At 47.2% G+C, this 23,968-nt stretch overlaps 1 protein-coding gene across 4 annotated transcripts; it reads right to left on the bottom strand.

The window, feature by feature from the left end:
* Positions 1-2,167: 2,167 nt before the first annotated feature.
* Positions 2,168-23,855, bottom strand: LOC124061843 (plasma membrane calcium-transporting ATPase 1-like). Of its 4 annotated transcripts, none has more exons than XM_046394110.1 (21): positions 23,721-23,855; positions 18,958-19,249; positions 15,150-15,347; positions 14,208-14,465; positions 13,962-14,087; positions 13,146-13,349; positions 12,883-12,909; positions 10,355-10,498; positions 9,590-9,804; positions 9,227-9,469; positions 7,756-7,997; positions 7,441-7,678; positions 6,748-6,927; positions 6,428-6,515; positions 5,990-6,096; positions 5,101-5,292; positions 4,588-4,801; positions 4,144-4,355; positions 3,961-4,068; positions 3,415-3,603; positions 2,168-3,064 (listed from the first exon to the last, which is right to left on the bottom strand). In XM_046394110.1, the coding sequence occupies exons 2-21, from the start codon at positions 19,151-19,153 to the stop codon at positions 2,681-2,683; spliced, it is 3,765 nt and encodes a 1,254-aa protein (XP_046250066.1). In that variant the 5' UTR covers positions 19,154-19,249; positions 23,721-23,855; the 3' UTR covers positions 2,168-2,680. The 4 variants fall into 4 exon arrangements, with proteins under 4 accessions (XP_046250066.1, XP_046250068.1, XP_046250065.1 ...); XM_046394112.1 differs by lacking the exon at positions 23,721-23,855 and adding an exon at positions 22,650-22,757; XM_046394109.1 differs by lacking the exon at positions 23,721-23,855 and adding an exon at positions 21,780-22,376.
* Between the last annotated feature and the right edge of the window lie 113 nt (positions 23,856-23,968).

Here is a 23,968-nt window from a genome sequence, read left to right as displayed (position 1 = left end):
GACGAGATGAGCAGAGTTGTGGGGATTGTAGTCCATAGAGTTTAAAATTGATTTCTGGGTTTAAACAAAGCAATAAAAAATATTAATTTATAATTTATTTACAGCAATGCCTTATTGATTTTAGCAATACAAAATCAAAACTGTATTTATTTAGTTTTTAGTTTGGGGGTCGTTCATCTTTTAAATTAGCAACCGAAATAAATTCAAAAATTCAAAGGATATTCATAAAAGATAAAAATAAACAGTGATTCCACATCTCAGTACTCCAAAAACAGGAATGTTGCATTGTGTGGGTATTCTTAAGGTCTTTAGTTTAAGTTTGATATTCTATAAACTGGTCGGTTAAATTTTCCTTCATTCTGTTCTTTTTTGTTGTTGCTTTAAAAGGACATAAAGAAAACAAAATAAAAAAAGAAAGAAATAAAACAGGTTTAACAGAAAATAGACTTGCTAAGAAAACATTCTGTGCCACATTCACACAGAAACAAGCCTGAAGTTGACAAAAAATCCAAAAAGCAAACAAAAAAACCCACCACGGCATTCATATTTGGAGCTTTCGTTCTTATTTCAACAGTGTATGAACTTTGCCCAGTTGTCAGGAAATTTCCTGATGTACAACAGCTGCTGTGCATGAAGTGTTGCTCAAGTTTTCTCTCACCACACCAATTTCAGACGCTTTGCGCCTTTTGAAATCTAATAATGATCATTTTAATAAGCAAAATAAATTGATTTATATCTATGTAATAATAAAAGCTCAGTAGGCCACATACACATACTTAATACAAAAACTATGACGGACTCCCTGTAATACTAACACAAACCACTAGGGGTCGACAGAGGCCCATTTGAGAAATGGCCACCTGGGCCACCTGGGCCACCTGGGGAGTCTGGCCACACAGTCTCTGCGTCTTTTGTGCGACCTCAAACTGGGTGTCATTCCTCTTCTTACACCTGAAACTGATCCAGCTGGTTTGCAATAGAACAGTTTCTTGGTTGGGTGACCTCACACCTCAATCCATGTTGTTTGTCAGAGATGGGGGGTCAAGACTCAGAAATGCACAACAGACAGACTCACTGACAGACAGAAAGACTGACAGACAGACAGACTCACTGACAGACAGACAGACACACTGACTGACAGACAGACAGACAGTTGACTGACTGACAGACTGACAGACAGACAGACAGACAGGCTGACTGACAGACTGACAGACAGACAGACTAACTGACTAACGGACAGACTGACTGAAAGACGTTTGTGAGAGTCACTAAGAACTTTAATTCTCAAATTTGTTTAATTCGGTTGTTATTTCAGGGCTGATATTTCAAGGATTTTTGGTCCCGATCCTGTTTAGTGAAGCCTTAAGATGTGTCCAAAAACATTATGAATGTATGACGTCAGTCAAATGACCTGATTTATTTTATTAATTCAGTCTAATCTTTATGCTGGTGTTGTGATTGTTCATCCCTGAAAGGTTCACATCAGGGACCCCTGAACAGACCCCCTCATCTGACAAGAATTTCGCTTTTGAATGAAAGACTGTCACATCAGTTTGTTATTGTGTTACTTACAGATGAAACTATAGTGAAAATATATTTGGTATTTTTTTAAGTTGGACTCAAACTGACAAATTGGTAAACAGAATTGAAAGTGGTCCACAGTGAGTGAGTACGCTGCGATCGGGATGCAAAGCAATCACACTGTGATCACTGGTGACAGCAGCATTATGGAGAAGATCCCTACAAAGTTAGAGCTTTCTGTTAACGAATCAGATCCCTTTTTGTTTTCCCGGAAGCAGACGCTCGCCAAAGATTCCAGACTCCTTCTGCAGGAAAAGTCATTTCTATCATCGTAAACCACACAAACCCTCCTGAACTGCCCCGAAGGATCACGTCACAGCCCGTTTCACAGCTGCTGCCTGCAGTGGCTTCCATCAGTTCTGGACCAGCTTCAAGACCTGTTGGTCCCCTCAATCCCATTAGACACAAAAACATGGGAAAAGTTACCCTCCAACACTTCTTCTTCTGTCTGACGAGAAGCTGCGTCACAAACGTCCTGCTCTGGAAATATTTATTTTTTTTAAAACTTTTAATAACTTCCATAAAATCCAACGTTGGACATTTACTTTACACTTTTCTGTCTACAGATACAAGTTTCTGGGAGAGTCCCCACACCCGCCCACCCCCATTAAAACTGACTCTAAACATTTCAGTCACAGATCCTTAAAGTTAAACCTGGACACAAAACTAACCTGAACTCATCACCGTCAGCTCACATCAGCTCTGAGAGGCTGCACTTCAAAACGAGCTCCGACTACGTCTGAACATCAACAGGAATATTTACAGATCGGAATCTGATTATTGATCGATCACCTCACAAACACTCTTCTCCTAAACAACGACTGCAGAGTTCATGTCTATTAAAATAAAGAGGGAAACATCAGTCTGTGTGAGCCTGCCGTCGCCGCTCTGTACACGACCACAAACACACCTGGAAACATTTCTGCTTCCTGGATTCTAAAGAGCAGCAGGTGAGCTCCTGACGAGAGCCAATCAGACGAGTCTGTTTTTAAAACGTTTTTTGTTCCTCGGCCCTCAGAAGAACCAGAACTCTTGTCGTAACAAACACAGTCCGAGCAGACCATCGTAACAGGAAGTGGTCAGGTCAGGGGGTGAGGCTTCAGAGCGAGGTCTCCAGGCTGTGCAGGGGGCTCCCCGGACACGGCGGCAGCCCCGGTGAGTTGGGCGGGAGCAGCCCAGGCCTGGAGGCGTCCTTATGCAGAGGGACGATGCAGTCCATGGCGTTATTGTTCTGGTTGGGGGAGGACGGGAGAGGTGGTAGGTTGGACAGCCCAGTCAGCGGCGGCGGGATAACGATGGAGTTGCGCTTGGTGGGTGCGTCGTCCTCGCCCTCCACCTCATCGATCAGAGGTATCTGAGGCTCCGAGTCCTCGATGCGGAACTCAGGGTGGCTCATGAAGTTGTGGATGGAGCTGCGAGACTCGGGCGTCTCCAGACCTTCGTAGGGAGACACGCTGTCCCTGAAGGCGTTCACTACACGAATCTGAAAGACGAGGGAAACCAGTCAGCTCACGGTTTAACGGAGGAGCGGAGGGTGTCCAAGGACTGGTGTGTCAGTTCTGACTGAGGAGCAGCACGGACATCATAAAGCTTTCCAGTCAAATCATGTAAACAGAAATGACCTCGCTGGATTAGCTAATGTGGCTAACTGCACTGGAATCAGGTGCAAAGACACCACGTCGCCCGTTTGCTTTTGGTTCATACATCTAAATGTCCACTGGTTAACCAGCTGCTGCAGTCAGTCCTCTTATGAAATAAACACCTTTTCTGTTGTTGTCTGGCATGATCACAGGCTGAATCGGCAATCAACATTACAATAACCGACAACCATACCTGCGTCTGGATGCGGTTGAGGCCGCGGCACCAGAGCACTTGGCCCCTTTTCAGCTCCATCTCAGCGTGGTCGATCTCATCCAGGTCCTTCATCTCCTCCAGCTCCTCCTCGGGGATCTCCTCCCGCTGAGTGCCGTGACCCGCCGTCTTCAGGAACGTCAGCCAGCTAGTGGGGACGCTGGACACCAGCTGAGAGACGGGACAGACGCAAACACGACGTCTCGGTCAGACACACCAGCAGCACTTCCTGAACTGTGGCCTGAAAATGTTACTGAGACCCCCTGGTGGTTCAGAGGTTTATTGTCTAATGATGATGGCCAGCTGCAGAAAGAACCAAGTGATTATTTCTAATTCCCCCTGTTTAATGGGAGGTTACTACTAATCACTATCCCTAAAGACATGTAATTATCATATGATGTGCCAGGTCATATTGTTTCTTCTTGGCAACAAATTGTCTGTGGGGTTTAAGATGCAGGCCCAATTCAACCTTCTCTTCGTACCTTCATTTCCTGTCTGCTATCAAAATAATGGCAGAAGGTGTCTCACCTGTCCCCACAGGAGGCTGCCGAGGCCGAAGAAGATACACCACAGCCACTGCTCGATGGTCAGGCTCACACAACTGAACGGCTTCCCACCAAACTGCACGATGACGATCTGCAGGAGGAGAGAGAGCCAGTCTTTTATCGCTTTACACTGAGAACCTGATCAGGTGTGACGGCCGCTGGTTACCTGAATGACGAAGGTTCCCAGGACGATGGAGCAGAAGATGGGGTTGTTGAAGACGCCTTCAAAGACGTTCCTCTCGCCGTGAATCTTGCGTGCGTTGAGCTCGTTAAAGATCTGCATCAGGACGAATGTGTTGAACACGATGGTGTAGTGCTCAGAGGGCGGGGCGTGGAGGGGGGCGTTCCTGCCGCTGTCGATGTCAAACATCTTCTCACCTGTGAGGGGGAGGGTCGAAGACGACTCAGCAGGTGCAGAAATCAACCACATCATCAGAATTCCAGACGTTTACATGCTAATATCTGGTCTGGGTTTTTAGATTGTCTCTTTCCTTTTATCTGTAAGTTTGTGTTTTTCATATTTGTGTATCAGGCTCTACATTATGTGGATCTGAGCTCAAACGCAGAGATGATCGGCTTCAGACTGTGGAGCTGTGTTGCGTTCACTGACCAGTGAAGAGCAGGGTGAAGATTATGGTCAGCTGGTAGACACCGTGTCCCAGGATGTTCTTCATCATGGTGCGGGAGATGAGCGGTTTGTTGCGGCCATACGGGTTCCTGAGCAGCAGCGCCTCGGTTGGCGGCTCGGTGGCGAGAGCCAAAGAAGCGAAGGTGTCCATGATGAGGTTGACCCACAACATCTGCACGGCTTTCAGAGGAGAGTCCTAGAAACACAAGCACATGGATCTGCCATCAGTGTCCGCAAGCAGAGAAACCACAGCTTTTCTGAACTTTTCATGCCAATTTAAATGCTGGATTTGTAGCTAACGTAAAGAAAGCCCGCTAGAAGTCAAAAGACAAGTTTCAAGTTTCAGTTTAGAAACTGTAACACATATTTGTTGCACAATGGCAGACACTTCCTTTGTGTCGTAAATCAAGCCCTCCAGGAGATTTCATACCCAGACAGTGAAAGTGAGGTTTACAGAGAACCAAACTAAACATAGGTGAGTCAGGTGGTTCTCACCTGGGTGATGCAGGCTCCGGTGAAGGCCACGATGACGGCGACCACGTTGACGGTGAGCTGGAACTGCAGGAACTTGGAGATGCTGTCGTAGACGTTCCTGCCCCACATCACGGCCTTCACGATGCTGCTGAAGTTATCGTCTGTCAGGATGATGTCAGACGCCTCCTTCGCCACGTCCGTCCCCGCGATGCCCTGCAGACCACAGAGTGAAGGTCAGCTTTCCTTAACCTTACACTTACACATCATGGCTGCAGCGCCACCACACAAGACAGCAGGAAGTTTAACGTTCATCTGGACTTCAGTTTGGTCTCTTTTCTTTAAACTTGAACATGTGGCAACTTAATTACCAGATTAAGACATAAACTCATATGAACAAGTTAACCGATTAATAAAGATTTTAATACTGTTTTGGACTGATTAGTATTTTTACTGTTTTCTAAACATTCTTCAACCTCTGCTGACCCAAGACGACGCATAAAGGAACAGTTCACCCAGAAATAAAAATTCAGTCATTATCTACTCATCCGGCAGACAACGACGGGCGTCAGGCGTCACAACCAACAACAACAACCGAAGGCTGCATCCAGGACGCCTCACGACGTCCCAACATAAAGTATACCAAGTTAGAATTTTATTTTTGGCAAATAAGAGCACAGAAAGACTTTTCTTTCTTTTGCAGGCTTTGCCAAGCATGAGACAGCCAGTCTGTTTACATTGTTGTCCCTGCAAGACGGTCCCCTCGGTCAAAGACAAGGTGTATTCAACTTTGACATGACAATAATTAACGCAGCGAGCATCGTAACGGATACGATGTGGTTGTGTGCTCTGAACCCGGCATTACAGAGTTGATGAGAAGCAGCAGTTTGATGACAATGGCGGCAGTCGTTACCATGGCGAAGCCAACATCCGCTTTCTTGAGGGCGGGCCCGTCGTTTGTCCCGTCCCCTGTTACCGCGACAACCTGCATCTGCTCCAGCACAGTGCTGTCGATGATACCTGAGAGGACGACACGCAGACACACAGCTGACACACACGGATTGTAAAAATGTAATGTGAATGTAAAATTGTAAAAATCAGCTGAAACCCGCTTTTCTCTGCTGTTTTAATCACCTTTATTAGTTTTTATGTTAGTTTTACTTTTATATTTTCTTTTATTCACATCAACTCACATGTTTTTGTTCATTTTAATGGTCACATGTATTCAAAGCACTTCGTCTTGACTATAAACCGAGCGGTCTTAATACATTTGCCTCTGCATTACCTGACTCAATCCCCCCCGTCTGTCTAACCCCTCCGTCCATCTGGCTGTCTAACGTGTGTGTCTAACCTTTGACCAGAGTGTGTTTGTCCGTTGGTGACGACCTGGCAAGGACTCTCAGCTTTGGCCAAATCTTATCTATGCGCTCCTGCTCAATCTGCATGGAAAGAGACATGGACAGACAAAAATATAGAGTTTTTGCGGCAAAACAAATATTTAAACCAGTTTCTCAGACCAAAGTACTGCCTGAGTGAAGCAGTTGTGGGTGACAACAGAGTCAAGGGGGGCGTGAGACAGTTTTGCTCGTCGATAAAACGGCTCAAAAGAAATAAAGATAAAACAATGGGATTCATGAAAGACTTTAGATCCGCTTCAGGTGTTTGTCTGACCTCTCCAAGCTCGTTGCGGATCCGTCGGTTGAACTCTTTCCCCTCCATGCACAGGAAGTCGTCTCCGGGTTGTAGGATTCCACACTTGGTGGCGATGGCCCTAGCAGTATTGATGTTATCTCCCGTCACCATGCGGACTGTGATCCCGGCCCGCTGGCACTTTCTGATGGCTTCTGGCACCTGCAGAGAACAAACCAACAACAACAATAAATGTCGAGGTTTATGGAGCGCTAGAACAGTCAAAAATTATTTTTTATCAGTCATCAGGCCAGGTCCTGCTCAAGGTTTCTTCCTGTTAAAAGGGAGTTTTTCCTTGCCACTGTCTGCTTGCTCGGGGGTTCAGGTTCTGGGTCTCTGTAAAGCATCTAGAGACAATTTTGATTGTATGAGGTGCTGTATGAATAAATAAATTGAAATTGAAATTGAAATTGAAATTGAAATTGAAATTGAAGCGTTCCACATCTCCTGCAGCTCCCAACAGGTTGGGACACTTCTGAAGCTCTCCGAAATGCCACACAGATAGGAGTCAGGCTTATTTCTCACTCTGAGAATACAGGCCACGATTTAACAGTACTTTTAAATCACACACTTAAGGGACCACAGTGTTTTAGGAAGCTCCTCTGCAGACATTCTGTGAGTAGTGGTCGGCTGATTGCTTCCATGTGTCCCTGTGTGAAGACAGGGCTGGCGTACCTCAGGTCGTACAGGGTCCTCAATGCCAACTACGGCGATACAGGTGAGGCCGGTGAGGATGTGGGCCTCGTCGTCCCAGTTAGGCTCTCCCTCAGTGGCAGGGAAGTCTCTGTAGGCGAGGCAGATGGTCCTCAGGCCCTCCGACGCCATTGGCTCGATCACCTTCTTCACCAGATCGTCTCGGTCCCGAGGTTTGAAGCCCTTGGGCTCATCGTTGCCCATCAGGATCTTACAGCACCTGAGAGGAAAAGAAAGAGTCGTGTAATCGTCATCTAACTGGGCACTGAGCTTTGTGAGCAGCACCAGTAAACCTACTTCCTGAGCAGGATCTCAGAGGCCCCCTTGCTGAACATTCGGTAGCTGCCATCGTGGTTCTTCAGCACGGTGCTCATGGACTTCCTCACAGAATTGAAAGTGTAGACTTTGTACAGTTTCTCTTCTGGGATTTCATTGCGGATGGTCTGGTAGTCCCGGCGCAGGTCAAGGGAGAGACCCAGTAAGGCACATTCAGTCTTGTTTCCCACCTGGCGAGGCAGCCCACCCTCCTTCTCTGGAGGCTGCAGAGAAGACGTTAAACCACAGTTTGAGTATTTGATGACAACTCAGCTTCTTTACACAGAGCGGGAATTAAACTCACAACCGCAGTAGCACAACATCCACACAATTGCAGCGACAAGTAGAGGTGAGACCAAGTCACTGTCTCGGCACAGGTAAGTCCTAAATCTTTGCAGTCAGTTCCACGTCAAGACCGACAAGTCTAAAAATCAAGTCCCAAGTCCTAAACTTTGAGTTTTGAATCCTAAGCAAGTCATAATGTGCCCTTCACCAAATGTGATGCAACTTAAACGACTTAAACGAGACTTCTTTTTGCTTTGTAACTTTTGACCCATGCATTTTGCATACTGTTATTAACTTTTTGTTGAGTTGGTTTGTTTACACTAGAATGAGCGTTCAAGTCCCTTTTGACACCCACACGCTTTGCTGCACAAAGTGATACAGATTTCAGAGTTCACCTGAATGCACCCTGAAATCCCTGTCCCTGTGTGTGCCAAACTCCCACACAGACACACAGCAGAGACCCTCACGATAGTGTTTTATTACTACCTTGGTACAAACATGTAGCTGCCAGTACGGCCGATAGCCTCCAGAGTTTTATTCACCAAACCTAAAATCTATTTGGCACTTGGCAGACGTTAATTTTGGAAACACAACGTTAGCCTTGATTCTGGAAATGAAGGGAAATAATTAGTTTGTGGGTTTTAAATGACATACTTTTTGATGTTTGGGTTTGGGGGAAGGTATCAAGTATTTTCAAGTCAAATTCACGCGAAATGAGACTGACTGACCTCATGTTGGCGCTGTAGCAATCATGTTTATATTTTCAGGCATCTCAACACTACAGCCCAAATTAATCATTGTAATCTCTCAAGCCATCTGCATATTTGCTCTGACGGTTGTCCATTCGAGACACCTGTTGTCACCTGTCTTCACAGAAGGTTATAGGTTACATCAAACGCATCAGCACGCAGTGAGGGAGAGGATGAACTGTTGTGAAGAAAATCACTGCCAATGATGTCTCAGCTGTGAATTCTGCTGAAAAACACTTGCTGGTAGAAAGTCTCATGGCTGTTTGTCTCTTCTGTGCTCTGATCTGTGCTGTGGATCCAGGAGGCAGTGATCAGATGAGTCCTGAGCTGCTGTGGCAGCTCTCCAAACCAACCTGCTCTCTAGGCCAACTGCTTAACTCAGAGAGCTTCCTGAATGGATGCCTATTTTTACAGCTCACCATAATCTTGGTGGTGTAGGCGCAGTTGACCCCGATGCCCATGGTGAGCAGGTCCAGGATCTTGGCAGGAATCAGGTCCGGCTCCGGAACCTTTTTGTAGTAGCGCCCTGCGATGTAGGCTTGCACCACTGTCATGCGGTTCATAGTCAGCGTGCCCGTCTTGTCGGAGCAGATGGCCGTGGCGTTGCCCATCGTCTCACAGGCATCCAGGTGACGGACCAGGTTGTTGTCCTTCATCATTTTCTGGAATTGTCATTTGAGAGCTGTTATTTCACATGTTATACTGGACATGTAACTACACGCCACTTATGACTGCACTAAACATTTTTAGGAAATTGTAAAACGATTGTGTTAAGGTCAGACCTTGACCGAATAGGCCAGGGAGATGGTGACGGCCAGAGGGAGACCTTCGGGCACGGCCACCACCAGCACCGTCACGCCGATGATGAAGAACTTGACCAGGAACTGCACATAGATGGGCCCACACTCGCTGGTCCAGGGAACCCCCTGAACCCAGAAGGTGTCGATCAGGAAGCGAGTGATGAGGATGAGGACAGTGAGAGCCGACATGAACAGGCCTGAAGACACAAACGAACAGACAGACGGAGAAAGAGGGAGTTCAGTTCAGCTACAGCACAGTGAGGAGCAGCAGACCAGCAAATGGCAAAGAGCGCAAGACCACAAGGCCTTCGATTTAATGAATGCTGTTTTACTTCAAGACCAAATATTTCCCAGTCCAGAATCTCTGGACAGTTAGGATTGATTTCCTGCTTTGAGATGTTTGTTAGATGCTGGCCCTGTTCTGCATAAGCACACATGAGGTCCAGCAGGATCAGCACACATCATGGAGTGAACCCTGATACACCATGAGGAGACCTGATGTAGTGTGAGGTGGAGGTGACAGCACATTTCCTCTTCTGAGTTCATTCCTCAGATACGCCGGCTTTGCTTTCAATATAAAAGCCAAGAGGATCATTTCACTGTGGATGAGTGCCCTCCACCCAGCAGGGAGGTGGTGTTCAGCCCTCAGATGACACCTACATCACAGTTTTTTGTTACATTACTCTGCTGCTTTTTGTACTGTGAGTTCGATGGCCGAAGGTCATTTGTCTGATTTTCTGTTTGTACCTGCTTTGCCGATCTGCACAGCCAGCTTGGTCAGCTTCCCCTGGAGGACAGACTTCTCCTTCTTTGGTAGGTTTTTCTTCTTCTCTGGTTCTCCGTCCTCATTCAGCGGCTGCATCTCCACCGTGGCTCCGTCCTTGTCTTTTCCTACAGAGGACACAGGAAGTCGGTAAAATATTCAAAACTGCTTTTGATACTTCAAGTCGAGTCAAGCCAAGTTGATTTGTACCAGTCTACTGCACATCGTCAAATAAAAGGCAGGGAGGGATCATTCCAGGAAGGAAGGCTGTCAATGTGAAGCATTTGCCAACTCTGCTTTTTGGTGTGATTGCTGTTGCACTGTGGAGACGTCCATTATACCGAACTGTCAACTGTCTCCTATCCTGGTTGTCCTATCCTGTCATACTACACAGCATGCTGCTATTTCCTTCATGAGCGTTTGGTACATTTGTTCAATAGGTCAGCACACCTTTGAGGTACTTGTGCTTTACTAGAGTATTTCCAATTTCTACATTTACTTCATATTTCCACTCCCCTGTATCTTAGAGGCACATATGGTACGTTTTATTCCACCACTGTTGATAGGCTGTCAAGTGTGGCCAATCAGATTGTGTTAACTGAGTGAAACCACAGCTTGGAGACTACAGACAGAGAGAGGAGGCTGCTTCAGAAGTATCACATTTTTATATTAATTTAGTTTTTCAGCAATCAGACAAAAAAAAAAAAAAGATCTGCTTGTTGGTCTGTCCCTGAGTATTTGCTTGCTATTATTGGATGAATAAAGTTTCATGTGCATTAAAATTCATGTCTTGCCTTCGTCATCCTGGGGGGAAAATAAATCATGTGGAGGACAGGGCCGTGACGTTGTGCGCCAACAGGAAGTGGTGTATGTGTCGTGACGGAGGCGGAGCTGAACGTCAAACTAACCAACTAACCAACCAGACGACGAGTCAGCTGACACTGTGGCAGAGGGTGAGGGTATCTGCAGATGACTGTGTGTGTTTATTTCTGTGTGTGTGTGTGTGTGAGCGTGCTGATCCCAGCTCAGTAATGAGGTTATTAGTGGGCAGGCAGGCAGCAGCAGCAGGCAGGAGAAGAAAGCAGCTGCCGAGCTTAAGGACGATAATCTGCTTGGTCCTAATCACCATCAACAGAGTCAGGAGCACCTGCTGCTGCTGCTCAGACCACAGGGACATACTCTGCACCATGTGGGACCACTAGGACCCAGGAGGACCCCTAAAGACCAGGAAACATGAGCATGGAAACATGAATCTCCTGCTGGAACTTTGACCCGTCTGGGCCGAACCAACTCCTCTAAACCAACACAGATGTTTTTTACAGATTGATTTAAGTGTCCTGCGTCACATGTTGTACGGCACATATTGGCTTAAAACAGACATCAACAGCAAAGACGATCATGTGCCAAATCATGACGTAAAGATTCACAAATTTAAAAAGGGACTCCTCCAAATCATCCGCACTACATAACAGAAATGTCCTGTGGTGAAGGATGCAGTGTAGAGTGATGAAGTGAGGGTTACAAACACGCTTTGTAGTGAACGACACGCTAACACGCTGATGGATTCTGTATTCTTGTGTTTGATCCGAGGTAGACCAGAGAAGGTCACGTGAAGCGAGCCTGTATTGAACTCCCTTTAAAAAATAACCTATTAAATGCTACTTTGTTCGCCAGCGACTGCTCATATGGAAACTCAGGAGGCAGTTTGGCCTTGCGTGCAGTGAACACACCGGTTATAATTATGTTTTAATGAAAACCCCTGGTGGTCTTCCCCCGCTGTTTTGGAAGAAGGAAAGAAACAGGAGTAACTGGCGAACCAGCTGCAAAAGTGATGTATTTTCTTTTTAGATTCACGCTGTGAGGTGGATCTAATTGTGAAGGATGGTTCATGTGGAGTAACTGATAGAAATTTGGAATTTGGGAGGTGGTACAATGAATGTGTAATTGGGTTAGGACTCCCCACCCCCACGGGCCCATCTGCCACCAGGCCAAAGCAGTCTAACCTGGGGGAAACTGTTCATCACTGGTTTTATAAATCCATTAAGCTATTTGGGGCTCAGCTCTGATTGGCTGTTCAAACTCATGTACAAAGAGTGGGAGGACCTGCATTTTCGGCCGGTCAACAAGGTCCATTTTACGCTAAATGGGACCTTAATTTACAACATGAACATCATGTTGTACTGAAGAAGACTTGAAAATAGTGACTGAAGCAAAAGCTCATTGGGAAACTGTTCACTGTGGTTACAAATGGAGTAGAGCCTGAGAGCTGCAGGCTAAAAGCACTTCTGCACTGACTTCACTGTTCAGACCCTGAAGCTCCATCCATCCAGAGGCAAACCTCTACTGCAGGGCCCGCTTACAGGAAGAGTCTGTACAAACAGCCGACATGACACATGAGTAAGAGTATGAACAAGAAGGCAGCTCAGAACCACAGCGACCAGCAGCGTAACCCAGCCTGCCTGCTCAACACCACCTGCACATCCACTCACACAAAGCAACTGAAGCTGCTCACCTTTCTTGCCTTTGTCATCTTTTTTACCTGTAAATGAAAAGTCATTGGTCAGTCATGCATGTGCAGGAAAACGTGAGTAAAACATTTAAAAAGACGCAAACTAAAAATAAATAAAGGAATAACTGTCCCTGGACATGGACACTGCTGGTAGCTTACCAACACTGGTGTGTGTGTGTGTGTGTGTGTGTGTGCGTGTAAAGCGATTTGGATAACAGCACCATATAAATAGTCAGTCCCAGTCCAATTGTTAATTCTGCACTTACTTTTCTTGTCCTTCTTCTCTTTCTTTTTCCGCTCCTCTTTCTTCTTCTCTTTCTCTTTCTTCTTTCTCTCTTTCTCGGCCTTCTCGTCGCTGTCACCGTCGCCTTCCTCACTGGCACCGAGCAGCGTGAAGATGATGCCGGTCTGAGAGTTCACACCCACAGCGGTGACCACCATCTTGCCGGAGCCCTCCATCACATGGGTCCCTGAGAAGGAGTGCGAGAGAGTAAACCTGCCGACTCATGTCGCATGTATTAGAAAATATGAATCAGCTGGAAATACAGGAGAGGTCATGTAATACTACCTCAACCAAAGACCAGAGCAAAAATACACAACCTGTACTGCATGTCGCCTTTGCTGCTCTGACTGTGAAGGCCTTTGAGGCAAAGTTAGGGCTAATTAAATAAAACTGAGTGATTATCACAGTCAGCAGCCTGATGGCGCTCACGATGTAACCCCCAAAAAAGGTTACATGAACCGAATCGCGTACTCGAGTACTCACGCCGCAGAGCCTGGTGTGAGAACCAGACAACAGGCAGCGGAGTTCTCGTCCAATAGGATGCCTGCCGAAATGTAATTTTTTCAAATCACTTTACTGTTACCGTAACCATGAAATAAACATATCATCATCTCTGCTGTATTTTAGGTAGATTAAAGATGTATTATTTCAGTGTGGGAAGAGGTTGAGTGTTCGGCGTGTACGTGTGAAAACCAGAGGGATTATCTGATTTAATGGTGGAAGATCAGCAGCAGAAACGGGCTGACGATGACAGCTCAGGTCACTCTGAACTCCATGTGAGCGGAGTCGGGCGAAGCACCTGAGAGCAACATGGGGTCTTTGTCGAGACTCTTCTTGACATGATCGGACTCTCCGGTCAGAGAGCTCTCATCAATCTTCAGATCGTTGCCCTGAATGAGGACGCCATCAGCAGGGAGGAGGTCACCTGGAACACAGACACACACAGGTACCCTTTAACAACAGCTCTGCCTCATCGGGCCATTAAGCCACTGGATAACTTGATACCAAGCTGTCACCGTCATCCAGGGGAAACTTGTTCTCTCACCATATTTGACCTGCGCGATGTCTCCGACGACGATCTCGGACACTTTGATCTGGATCACCTGCCCCCCTCGCACCACGGTGAACTTCTGCTCCTGCTCGATGCGGCTCTGGAGGCCGCGGAACTGCTTCTCTTTGCTCCAGTCGTTGAAGGCTGTCACCAGGACCACGCACACCACCGACAGCAGGATGGCGGCGCCTTCGATCCATCCGGCCTCCGCTTCACCCTCGTCCTTCACGCCGCCAGCCGCCTTGCCACAGTCTGAACAGAGACAACACAGGCATTTAGGTCTCCCCTGCTTCCTTACAGACTTCTGCGGACAAACATGTCAACAACTCTGCTGGGACACAAAAACCTCATCTGGGCCCTGATTTTCAGTTCTTATGAAAGGTCTTCAGGTCTTATAAAACCTACAGGTTACCAAAAGTGTTAAAACATCATACAGCTGATTCACAGGAATGGCGTTGAATAGCACTGAAAGTACCTTAAAAATATGTAAAAAGTGAGAAAATGCTTGTGGATCCTGGGGGGTTAACATGTTCTTTGAATGGACCTGCAGAAGAACCGTCATCAGAAGTTTTACTGAGCTGTGGACGAGGACGCACACCTTCCTCTGTCTAACAGGTAGAACCTGAGACTTGACCTGCAGGCTGTCACAGCTGCTCTGCAGGTGAGCCACACTGCAGCGTATCCAATCAGAGGACATTAATAATTAAGTGTTCTCATATTCTAGGTGGGAAGTATTGACGGGAAACATCGGTAACAATGTGGAGCTGACGCTCTCTGCTCACTGTGTGGACAGAATCTTCATGAGGCCGACTTATCACAAGCATCGCAGGAAGTGACGCTGAGTCCCATGCATCGTCGCCTACGGAAGCCCACACACACTCCGATCCACGTGTGCGTCAGTTACAAACCGCATGTGCAAATGAAAAGTCAACTCACTCTGTCTCTCGGCGTCTGGCGGTCGGTAGAAAGAAAGGCCTAGTGAAATGATGGCTGCCACCTCCAGGATGATGAGCGTGACATCCTGCAGGGCTTCCCACACTAACTGCACAAAGGTTTTTGGCTTTTTCGGAGGGATGAGGTTCTGTCCAAACTCCTGTTTTCTTCTGTCGATGTCCTCCGAGTTTCCATCTAAACCTGCAGCGGGAGACACAAAGGCGACATCAGAGACATGTCCCCATCCTGTCTTACGTCATGAAACTGACTTGAGTGAACTTCTTTAATTGAAACGTTTTGTGGGTAAAGAAACTTCACCTTCAGCTTTCTGGGTGTGAGTAGATGATGACTGAATTTTCATTTTCATTTCTGTTCTTTTAATCTTAACAAATGCAACATCAGTCGTGAGTGATTTTACATTTGTAACCACTGACAAATTATTACACTCACACGTGCAGGATGAATCAAATAATCTGATTATACCGAACCTTCGAAGACGTTCCAGCGTCTCCATCTTGACAAAGTCTAGTTTGTTTGTCCAAACTTTGCTCAAACTCACAGAATTAAAATTAAATCTAAATCGCAGAGTGTCCGAAGTGCCCAGATTTGTCAGGCATCATTTTGATTAATCAGGTCTAAAATGACACAGGAAACACAGGAGCTTGAACATACGCACTCAGAGCGTCATTCAGTATAAAGAAAACTTCCTTCATCGACATCAACGTGGATAAAACTGTGAAAATCGCCACAACTGACGGATCTGTTGCCCTGAGATGCTGAGACTGTGAACGGTGCCATTACTGATTTCTGATCTGGTTCAAACACGCACTCTCGGGGTTGACGTGGACACTGACTGTGTCAGCTGTAAGTCAAAGCATGAACAGTTTCCTCTGACAGACAGTCACAGGCAGAATCAGAATTTAAAAGATCAAACCTCTGAGTGCTGCTGTTGTGTTCACACGCTGGCTGTCACTTTTTCATTTCAAATTAAAGCAAACGTGCAAATGTAGGAAACATCTAATCAGCAGCCATCTGTCTGGACTCAAACAGGCCGCGTCTCCCAGTCCAAAGACATGTCGTCCACCTGACACATAACGTGTCCTGCTGTCCCCTGTGAAACCAGACTGTCCACTCTGGAACAAACCGGCGAGCTGTGCGGAACATGACAGCAAAACCAGAGACACGTTTAGTGAATAATTATTTTGGATTTAATGCCACAGAGGTAACAAGTCAGCGCTGTGTGCAGACTTTGACAAGGAGGAAAAAATGTCTCCACTCTGCAGTTTTAACACATCAAATCTTATTAGAGCTTTACATTAAAGCATCCGCCTCCTCGCTACGTCCTGCTCTTGACTTGTGACACCTGGTTTGTGTGTGTCTCTCTGCAGCAGTGTGGTGTCGTGTGTTGTGCAGAGAGCAGACTGGTGTCCTCTGTGGACCTGAACACGTCGCGGCACGTTCAAGTCCCATCGGACGCACCGCAGCTGCTGCCGCAAGGCTGCCCTTCACTCCGGTTTTAACCCAGAGCTTCTCCTCGAGTGAGCGGAGCACTGAGCGCGCTCTGTGCTCTCAGGTGAGTGGGATTATACTGAAAGTTAACGCCCCTCCACCACCACCCCCACCCAGCTGTCACCACACACACACACACACACACACACAAACACATGAGCGAAGCAGTGTGATGGATTTTCCACTGACTTCAATCTGCTGCTGACATTTTAGTTCTCTCTGGCAGCGGGAGTCCAAGGTGTTTACTGAGCGTGTGCGAGACGGACAGACTGAATGAATTAATGATGAGGAGGAAAATGTCAAAGGGCAGACGCTTGAGACACGCCGAGTCCACTGAGGGACACTGAGTCCACCGAGACAGTTTTTTCAGACACTGACTCACAAAGCTTTTAAGTAAGTCTGAAATTGTGAACAAATTACTGAGAGTCGGGAGAGAAACTCAACATGTCAAGTAGTTATGAAGTACACCACCGCCGAGGCGGCGAGTGGCGTGAAAATCCAGCGTCAGCGTCTTAGCGTCTAAGACAGACTGGATCCACTGACCGAAACAAAGTTTGGCTCATCTTCACTGTGATGGATGAAAACCTTTAGAGAAATGAGCTGGAACCAGTGGGTGAACATCAGGAGGGAAATCAACCTAAAAGCAGGTGGACGACTCACAGAAATGTTCAGCTTCTGATCCGTAATGAAGTGCTAAAGCGTACAAACAAACAGCAGGCTGTTCATTAAAGAGCAGCTCAGTGTGCTCCCTCTAAGCCTGCAGTGGCTGAGTCTAACTTTAGCTCTCCTCCGGTCATCCTGTGCATGGGGGCACAGGACGGACCCCGCAGGTTCAGCAGAGGTCACTCAGGTCGGAGCTTTATATTCAGATCAGACACTCGCTACTCTGATGGTGCGTCCTCTGTAAAGACTGCTTTGTTGGACAGGTGACGCCGGACTGACCGGACAAAATCTGTGGCTCGACTGCAACGGCACATTTTAACTGTGGTCTACAGTTAAAATGTACCACGCTGGTCGGCACACCAAGACGTGGTGCTTTGGTTCACACTGGGGCTTCGTGTCCACGGCGGAACCACAACCAGAGCCAGCAGCCCACAGTTTGGTGTTTTCCTGACCCTGACGTTCACTTTGCTCGTTTGTGTGGCGTTTTGGCGTCCAGCGCTGCACAGCACACGGGGTGGTGGGGAAACACATGGAGGCGGATGTTTCATTCAGATACTTAACACAAAAGCTGGAAGATGTTTGTTTCTGGCTCAAAGCTGCTACTTTGGTGATTTCACCAGCAAATCCAAACATGCAGAAACACTGAAGAAGCTTCTTCACATTTGTGGAGATTGTCGTCAGGGCACTAATGTGACTGACTGAGAGTCAATTTATCAATGACTACACCCCCCAGTTTCCAAACCAAACCCAACATGGAAGGACACGTCCTACCGAGGGATCATCCTGAACCCTGAGAAGCGGTTTGGGGATCTACAGTGTACCGGTCTGATACCAGTTCTCATTCGTCCCAAACCTAAAACCTGTTCAGCGTTACTCGCTCACTGTGTGCGACTGGTTATTATTACTGTTACTGGCTACTGTTATCTCTCACCTTCGTCAAGCCTCACCTTCGTTCACCATGTAATGAAAGGTTTTCATCCATGCAGTGTTTCAGAGCGACTATCAATGAAGAAAAGCCTCCTTTGGAGCAGCCACATCCACTCAACTTTGGCTGAGGTTAACTCGCTGCAGATGTTTAGTTTTATCACTTCTGTCATCACAGTCGGGTCTCAGTCGGGTCAGTGACATCTGGCTGATCCCTGATCTGTTTAATAAGGTCAAATCAATCAAATGACTGATCGATCAAACGATCAGACACACGCTGTGATTCACTTTCAGTGTCTCATCCCACAGCTGATGAAGAGCTACATGACTTCCTCATTCCTCCGACTCTCCCTACCCCACCCTGCCTCAGAGGCGACAGAAATCGTCTTGTCCCAGCTGCCGTGAATCCTCCGTTTGAACTGCTCTGAATGTAACTGCAGCGTTTACAGACTGGAACTTCCTGTGTGTGTCTCGTGTTGTCCTGAAGCGCACAAAGACCACAGCAGGATCAACAGAAGCTGCAGGTCACGGTCCACTGTGACCACCACGCGGCCCCTCGGGCCTAAACAAACCTAGGACGTCCTCCGCCAGCGCAGTGGCGCCCACGCCAGGCGGAGATGTCTGTGGGTCTCTGGTGAAGGCGCTGCTCTGACTGAAAACACGAGCTGTGTTAAGGCGGGAAGCACCACACTGCTGAGGTTGTGAACGTTCTTACCTTCGACAGGTGACGTCCTCAGCCTGGCACACAGTCCGTTAACGTCTCCGTAACACTCCTGGATCCTGGTCAGGGACTCCGCTCCTCTCAGCTCCATTAACGAGCGCAGCTCTTGCAGTGAGCAGCTGAACTCCGCTTCGTGGTTGGCCTCGCCACGTCGGCCATGTTTGGACCCACGAAAAGAGTTGTTGGCCATGTTTCCTTCCCCTGGGACTCGACACAGGCCTTCCCAAAAAACACAGACTCAGTGGTCGGCTCGAGGTGCAGATCTGGCCTGACGGGGACTCTGTGACTGTCGGGGGAAGACAGATGAGCTCGTTTCAGAGGTCACAAAGAACAAGAACAAATGGAGGGAAATTACTGGTCAACAAGCTCACGTCCCTGTTTCTGGGAATTACATACATACAATCATGTGGGGGGGGTTAAAACACCGGTTCTGATATTTTATGATGTTATTTTTAAATATGACTTTTTTTCTGGCAAAAAAAGAGATTAAAAATTAAACAGAGGGGTTTAGTATTTTTCTACTGGGATTATATTCCTGGGAAGGCGGAGGTTTTGACGTGCACATCATCATGTCATCATTACTGAAAATATAACTGCTCAGTTAGAAAAATAAAATGTGAAAATAATAATGATAAAAACAAATGTCTTCTTTAGGTGGTGGGTGTGAGCGTTGTTGCGGGGGAGGGGATTGTGACTGTGCTTACAGCCCTGAACGGGTAACATGGTTGAATTCAATATCACCAATATTTTGCACCATTAAATCACAAGTGAAGGCAAAATTACACGTAAATATAATATAATCAATAAGGTGATGAACTGCTGTGTTCCACGGTCACGTGTTAGCCTACAACAGTCAGAAGGAAACTTCAGCTGGGCTGAATCACGATGCGGTTCAATACACCGCAGCGCCTTGCGTTTACGCTTGCTACACGTGCTTACGACTTCCTGTCTGCGTTGATGCAGTCGCATTGGAGTGTGAGGATCAGATGTCTGAAGGCGCATCACAACATTGACACCTAGAAGTTTAAACCCAACACAAAATGAACCACAAACACAAACCATTAAAAATGAAGTGTTTTTGACAACCGACGCAGTGTGACGTCATGTAAGATTACGTGTATCGATATCTTCTTACACCCCAAATATTTAGCAAGCATTTTATTTCTATTTTTAAACCACAACTAGAAGAAGAAGAAGAATCAACTTTATTGACAGTATATATATTTTTACATACACACACTGAATTCGTCTTCTGCATCCTTAGTTGAACACACATGCAGTGAAACACACACAGGAGCAGTGGGCAGCATCAAGCGCCCGGGGAGCATATTGGGAGGTTAAGTGCCTTGCTCAAGGGCACATCAGCCGGCTAATGGAGGGGGGGAGCATTTTTCCACATTAATCACTCCACCACACCCAAACTTTTCCTGCCCGTCCGGTGGGGGAATCGAACCGGTGACCCTCCGATCACAAGCCGCTTCTCCAGCCTCTAGGCCACGGCTGCCCCAAATCACAACAAAGTTAGGTAATAATGTGATAGTCATCATCAACCAGATCGAATTTAACTTCTTTCTAAATGTTGCTCAATGAGCTTTTGTTGAACAGAACTGAAAAACTTCTTCCAGAAGAATCAAGACCACCAACTCCAGCTCTGGAGGGCAGCAGGAACAAACAGTAAATCAAGTGACAAACAAAGTTCTCAGTGGTGTGCAGCAGGGCTGAAGCGTCTCCTTACATCATCTCACCTCATCACATTTAGAAACCAGCTGCACGACTGAAAAGAGACCTGACAGACCTGCTCGAGCCTCCACCCAGCTGCTGCACGCACGTTTTAGCTCTGCAGGTATGTGTGTGTGCGTCGCAGAGCGCCGTGCCGGCTGGTGTGTGGCCCGAAAGCCGTTATATTTGTTCTTCGCAGGCTGTGACCTCTGTGCCTTCAGCTGTAATCTGTGTCAATCAGTCAGCCGGGGCTTAATCTGAGCAAGAGAGGAGCAGCCTGTTTGAGGCTGAAAAGAGAGGTGAACAGGCTGAGCAAGTCACGACGGTCAAACTGGCGGATAAAGCTTTGCTGCTGGCTGTGCAGAGCCTCAGCCTCATGACTGATTCCAGTCAGCGGTCCAGAAACACAAAGAGGCTGAGTTTAAGACAGGAAACCTACACTTTAGAGAAGCTGGTCAGGAGGGCGGGCTCTGTCCTGGGCTGCCCACTGGACTGGACGTTAGCCAAGCTGACATCCATCATGGACAACACCTCTCACCCTCTGCATCAGACAGTGGAGGCTCTGAGCAGCTCCTTCAGCGGCAGACTGCTACACCCTCAGTGTAGGAAGGACACAGCAGCTCCTTCATTCCCACTGCTGTCAGACTGTATAATTCAATGGCCTTGTCCTCTTTTCCTCTCTTATGAGGACTTGTATATCGCTGCATGGTGTACTGTGTTTACTGTACTTTGTAAATTGTTCATTTATTTTACCTCTATATTTGTTTGTAACTGTTTTTGCACACTTTTTACTTTTTGCACTCTTCTTGTGAGCTGCGACGACAAGTGAATTTCCCCACTACGGGATCAATAAAGTTCATCTTATCTTATCTTTAGAGAAGCTGCGACAAAATCATTTCATTGCAGAAACTGACATGATGAACTAATCATCACAGCAGAGCACGAAACCACACAAACCAAGAGCTGAACAAACTCAGCAGCCAACCTTCAACACACACTCTGGCTTTTTCAAGTACAAGAGACGCCATTCAGAGGCAGGACTTTCTGATTAAACGTGTTGGTACTGCAGCACTGAGGAGAAGAAATGCTTTACTTACAGAAACTTCCCCCATCGCCTCCCGTTAGCAGCAGCAGGTATTAGTGGCAGTCCGATTACTCTGAGCAGCGTCACGCTCACAGCTCCAGGAACAGCCCATAACCCGGCCACAGCTCCTCAGCCGGCAGTCTGCACACCTGCTCCGAGACCACGATTTGTTCCCCTAACCGGCCTCTTTTGCAGAAATTCAGTTTGACCTTCAGCAAGCTCACAGTCAGAAGCAGCACTCCATCGGAGGAAAAAACAGGAGCTGGCTAAATGATTATCTGAGGAAAGCCTCGCTTAATCTAATTAGACAATCTGTGGCTTCAGTGAGCGCCAGGGAGACTGCTGCTGCAGCTCCTCCTGCCGAGAGGGACGCAGACCAGGTGTACACAGACCGGGTCAACACCACGTCCGGACCACACCGGGGCCGCACACGCCGGGTCCAAACTGACCCGGCAGGAAGTGAACCCGAACACCGAGCTGGTTAGAGCGAACAACCAATGGAGCAGAAAACACCATAGCAACCAGTTAGCATCCCTTAGCAACCACCAAGAAACATCCTAGCAACCTGCTAACTGCAGCGTGGATCCTGTTCTCTGTACTCTAACTGCATGAGCTGTTGTTTTCATTTCGTACAGTCACACACACACAACTCACACACACTTCCCTTCCCCCAGCTGGCTGACGTCAGGTGGCACACACACACACACACGACACACACAGGTGGATTATAGCACACAGAGACAGAGGAGGATTAGAGGAACACACACACGCAGGGTGATATCACTGTTTCACATTTGCATGATAGTGTTTTCACACTGAGCCAGCATGACCTTTGACCCTACACTCTAAAGCGGACTACAACAGCAGAGGGTTCAGAACTCACTGGGCAGGATTCAGCTCAGACCTGAAGGCGAGTAAAGCCAGCGCTGTTAAAGTTCAAAGGAATGAATTCATCTCAGAACGGTGATTTAAGTCTGCGAAATAAAATCAATAAAGAAACTTGATCGGTGAATTCATTCTGGGTGAACTGGTTCAGTCGGCACTGGGCGGCCTGACCCGAGATCTCACCAGTCTGTTTAGTGTGTGTGTGTGTGTGTGTGTGTGTGAGCTGCCTCCCAGTGGCCACACACAGTCAACACATTTAGCCACAGTCTGGTAGGAATAACTCAATACACCACCTCATGCTGTCAAACCTGACTGACTGACTGCACAATCCAAGAGTCAGCTGCTCTGAATGGACAGAACTACAATAAGAACAGCAAAGGTCGAAGCATCAGAGCCTCAGCAGTCTGAGGGATCCGGTCTTCTGACCCTGCTTCAGCTGGGAGATACACAAACAGCCCGAAGCCCAAAGCTTACTGGAAAATGTAACATGCATCATCCGAGCCATCCGTACGCATCTAAAGCATCATGGGAACTGTAGTTGTATAACAACAAAATGATCCTTGTTTTATCTTCTTAAAGGCCCACATGTTTTTCACTTTTTGATTTTTCAGCATGCACATTTTATTATTTCCGGGCAGGACGGGATTATCTAGTGGTTACTTTTTTATTTACCCCAAGAATGTTTAACATTCAAAGCCAAATTGTATCTGTTGTGGAATTTGGACACAGCAGACGACAGACGCAATTTTCAAACTCAACAGAAAATGTATTTAACAGGAATTGCTGTCATGTTCCACTCTGTCCCTTTGTGTGTGTGTGTGTGTGTGTGTGAGTGTGAGTGTGTGTGTGTGTGTGCGTGTGAGTGTGTGTGTATGAGTGTGTGAGTGTGTGTGTGTGTGTGTGAGTGTGTGTGTGTGTGAGTGTGAGTGTGTGTGTGTGTGTGTGTGAGTGTGCGTGTGAGTGTGTGTGTGTGTGTGTGTGTGTGTGCGTGTGAGTGAGTGTGTGCGTGTGAGTGTGTGTGTGTGTGAGTGTGTGTGTGTGTGTGTGTGTGTGTGTGCGCTTTGGCCACCGTGTGTCGCTTCGGATCCTCTCGTGGCCTTTCGGTGCTTTCCGCTGCATCTCTTCTCCCGACGAAAAACAAACAGCCGAGCGGCCGTGGGCCTGCTCTCTCTGGGTTCGCTCGCACGATTCGTTGGCTTTCCTGCCCATTTTGTAGATAATATCGTTGGTTTCCTCTGATTTTCAATTTCGTGTTCGCTCTTCTGCTCGGGTTCGTACCGGGCTCGGCTGCGTTCGGACCCCGCTCTGCCCCGCGGC

The sequence above is a fragment of the Scatophagus argus genome, chromosome 7, assembly GCF_020382885.2.
Source record: "Scatophagus argus isolate fScaArg1 chromosome 7, fScaArg1.pri, whole genome shotgun sequence".
Lineage (NCBI taxonomy): Eukaryota > Metazoa > Chordata > Actinopteri > Scatophagidae > Scatophagus > Scatophagus argus.
This window is presented reverse-complemented; position numbering and strand designations above follow the sequence as displayed.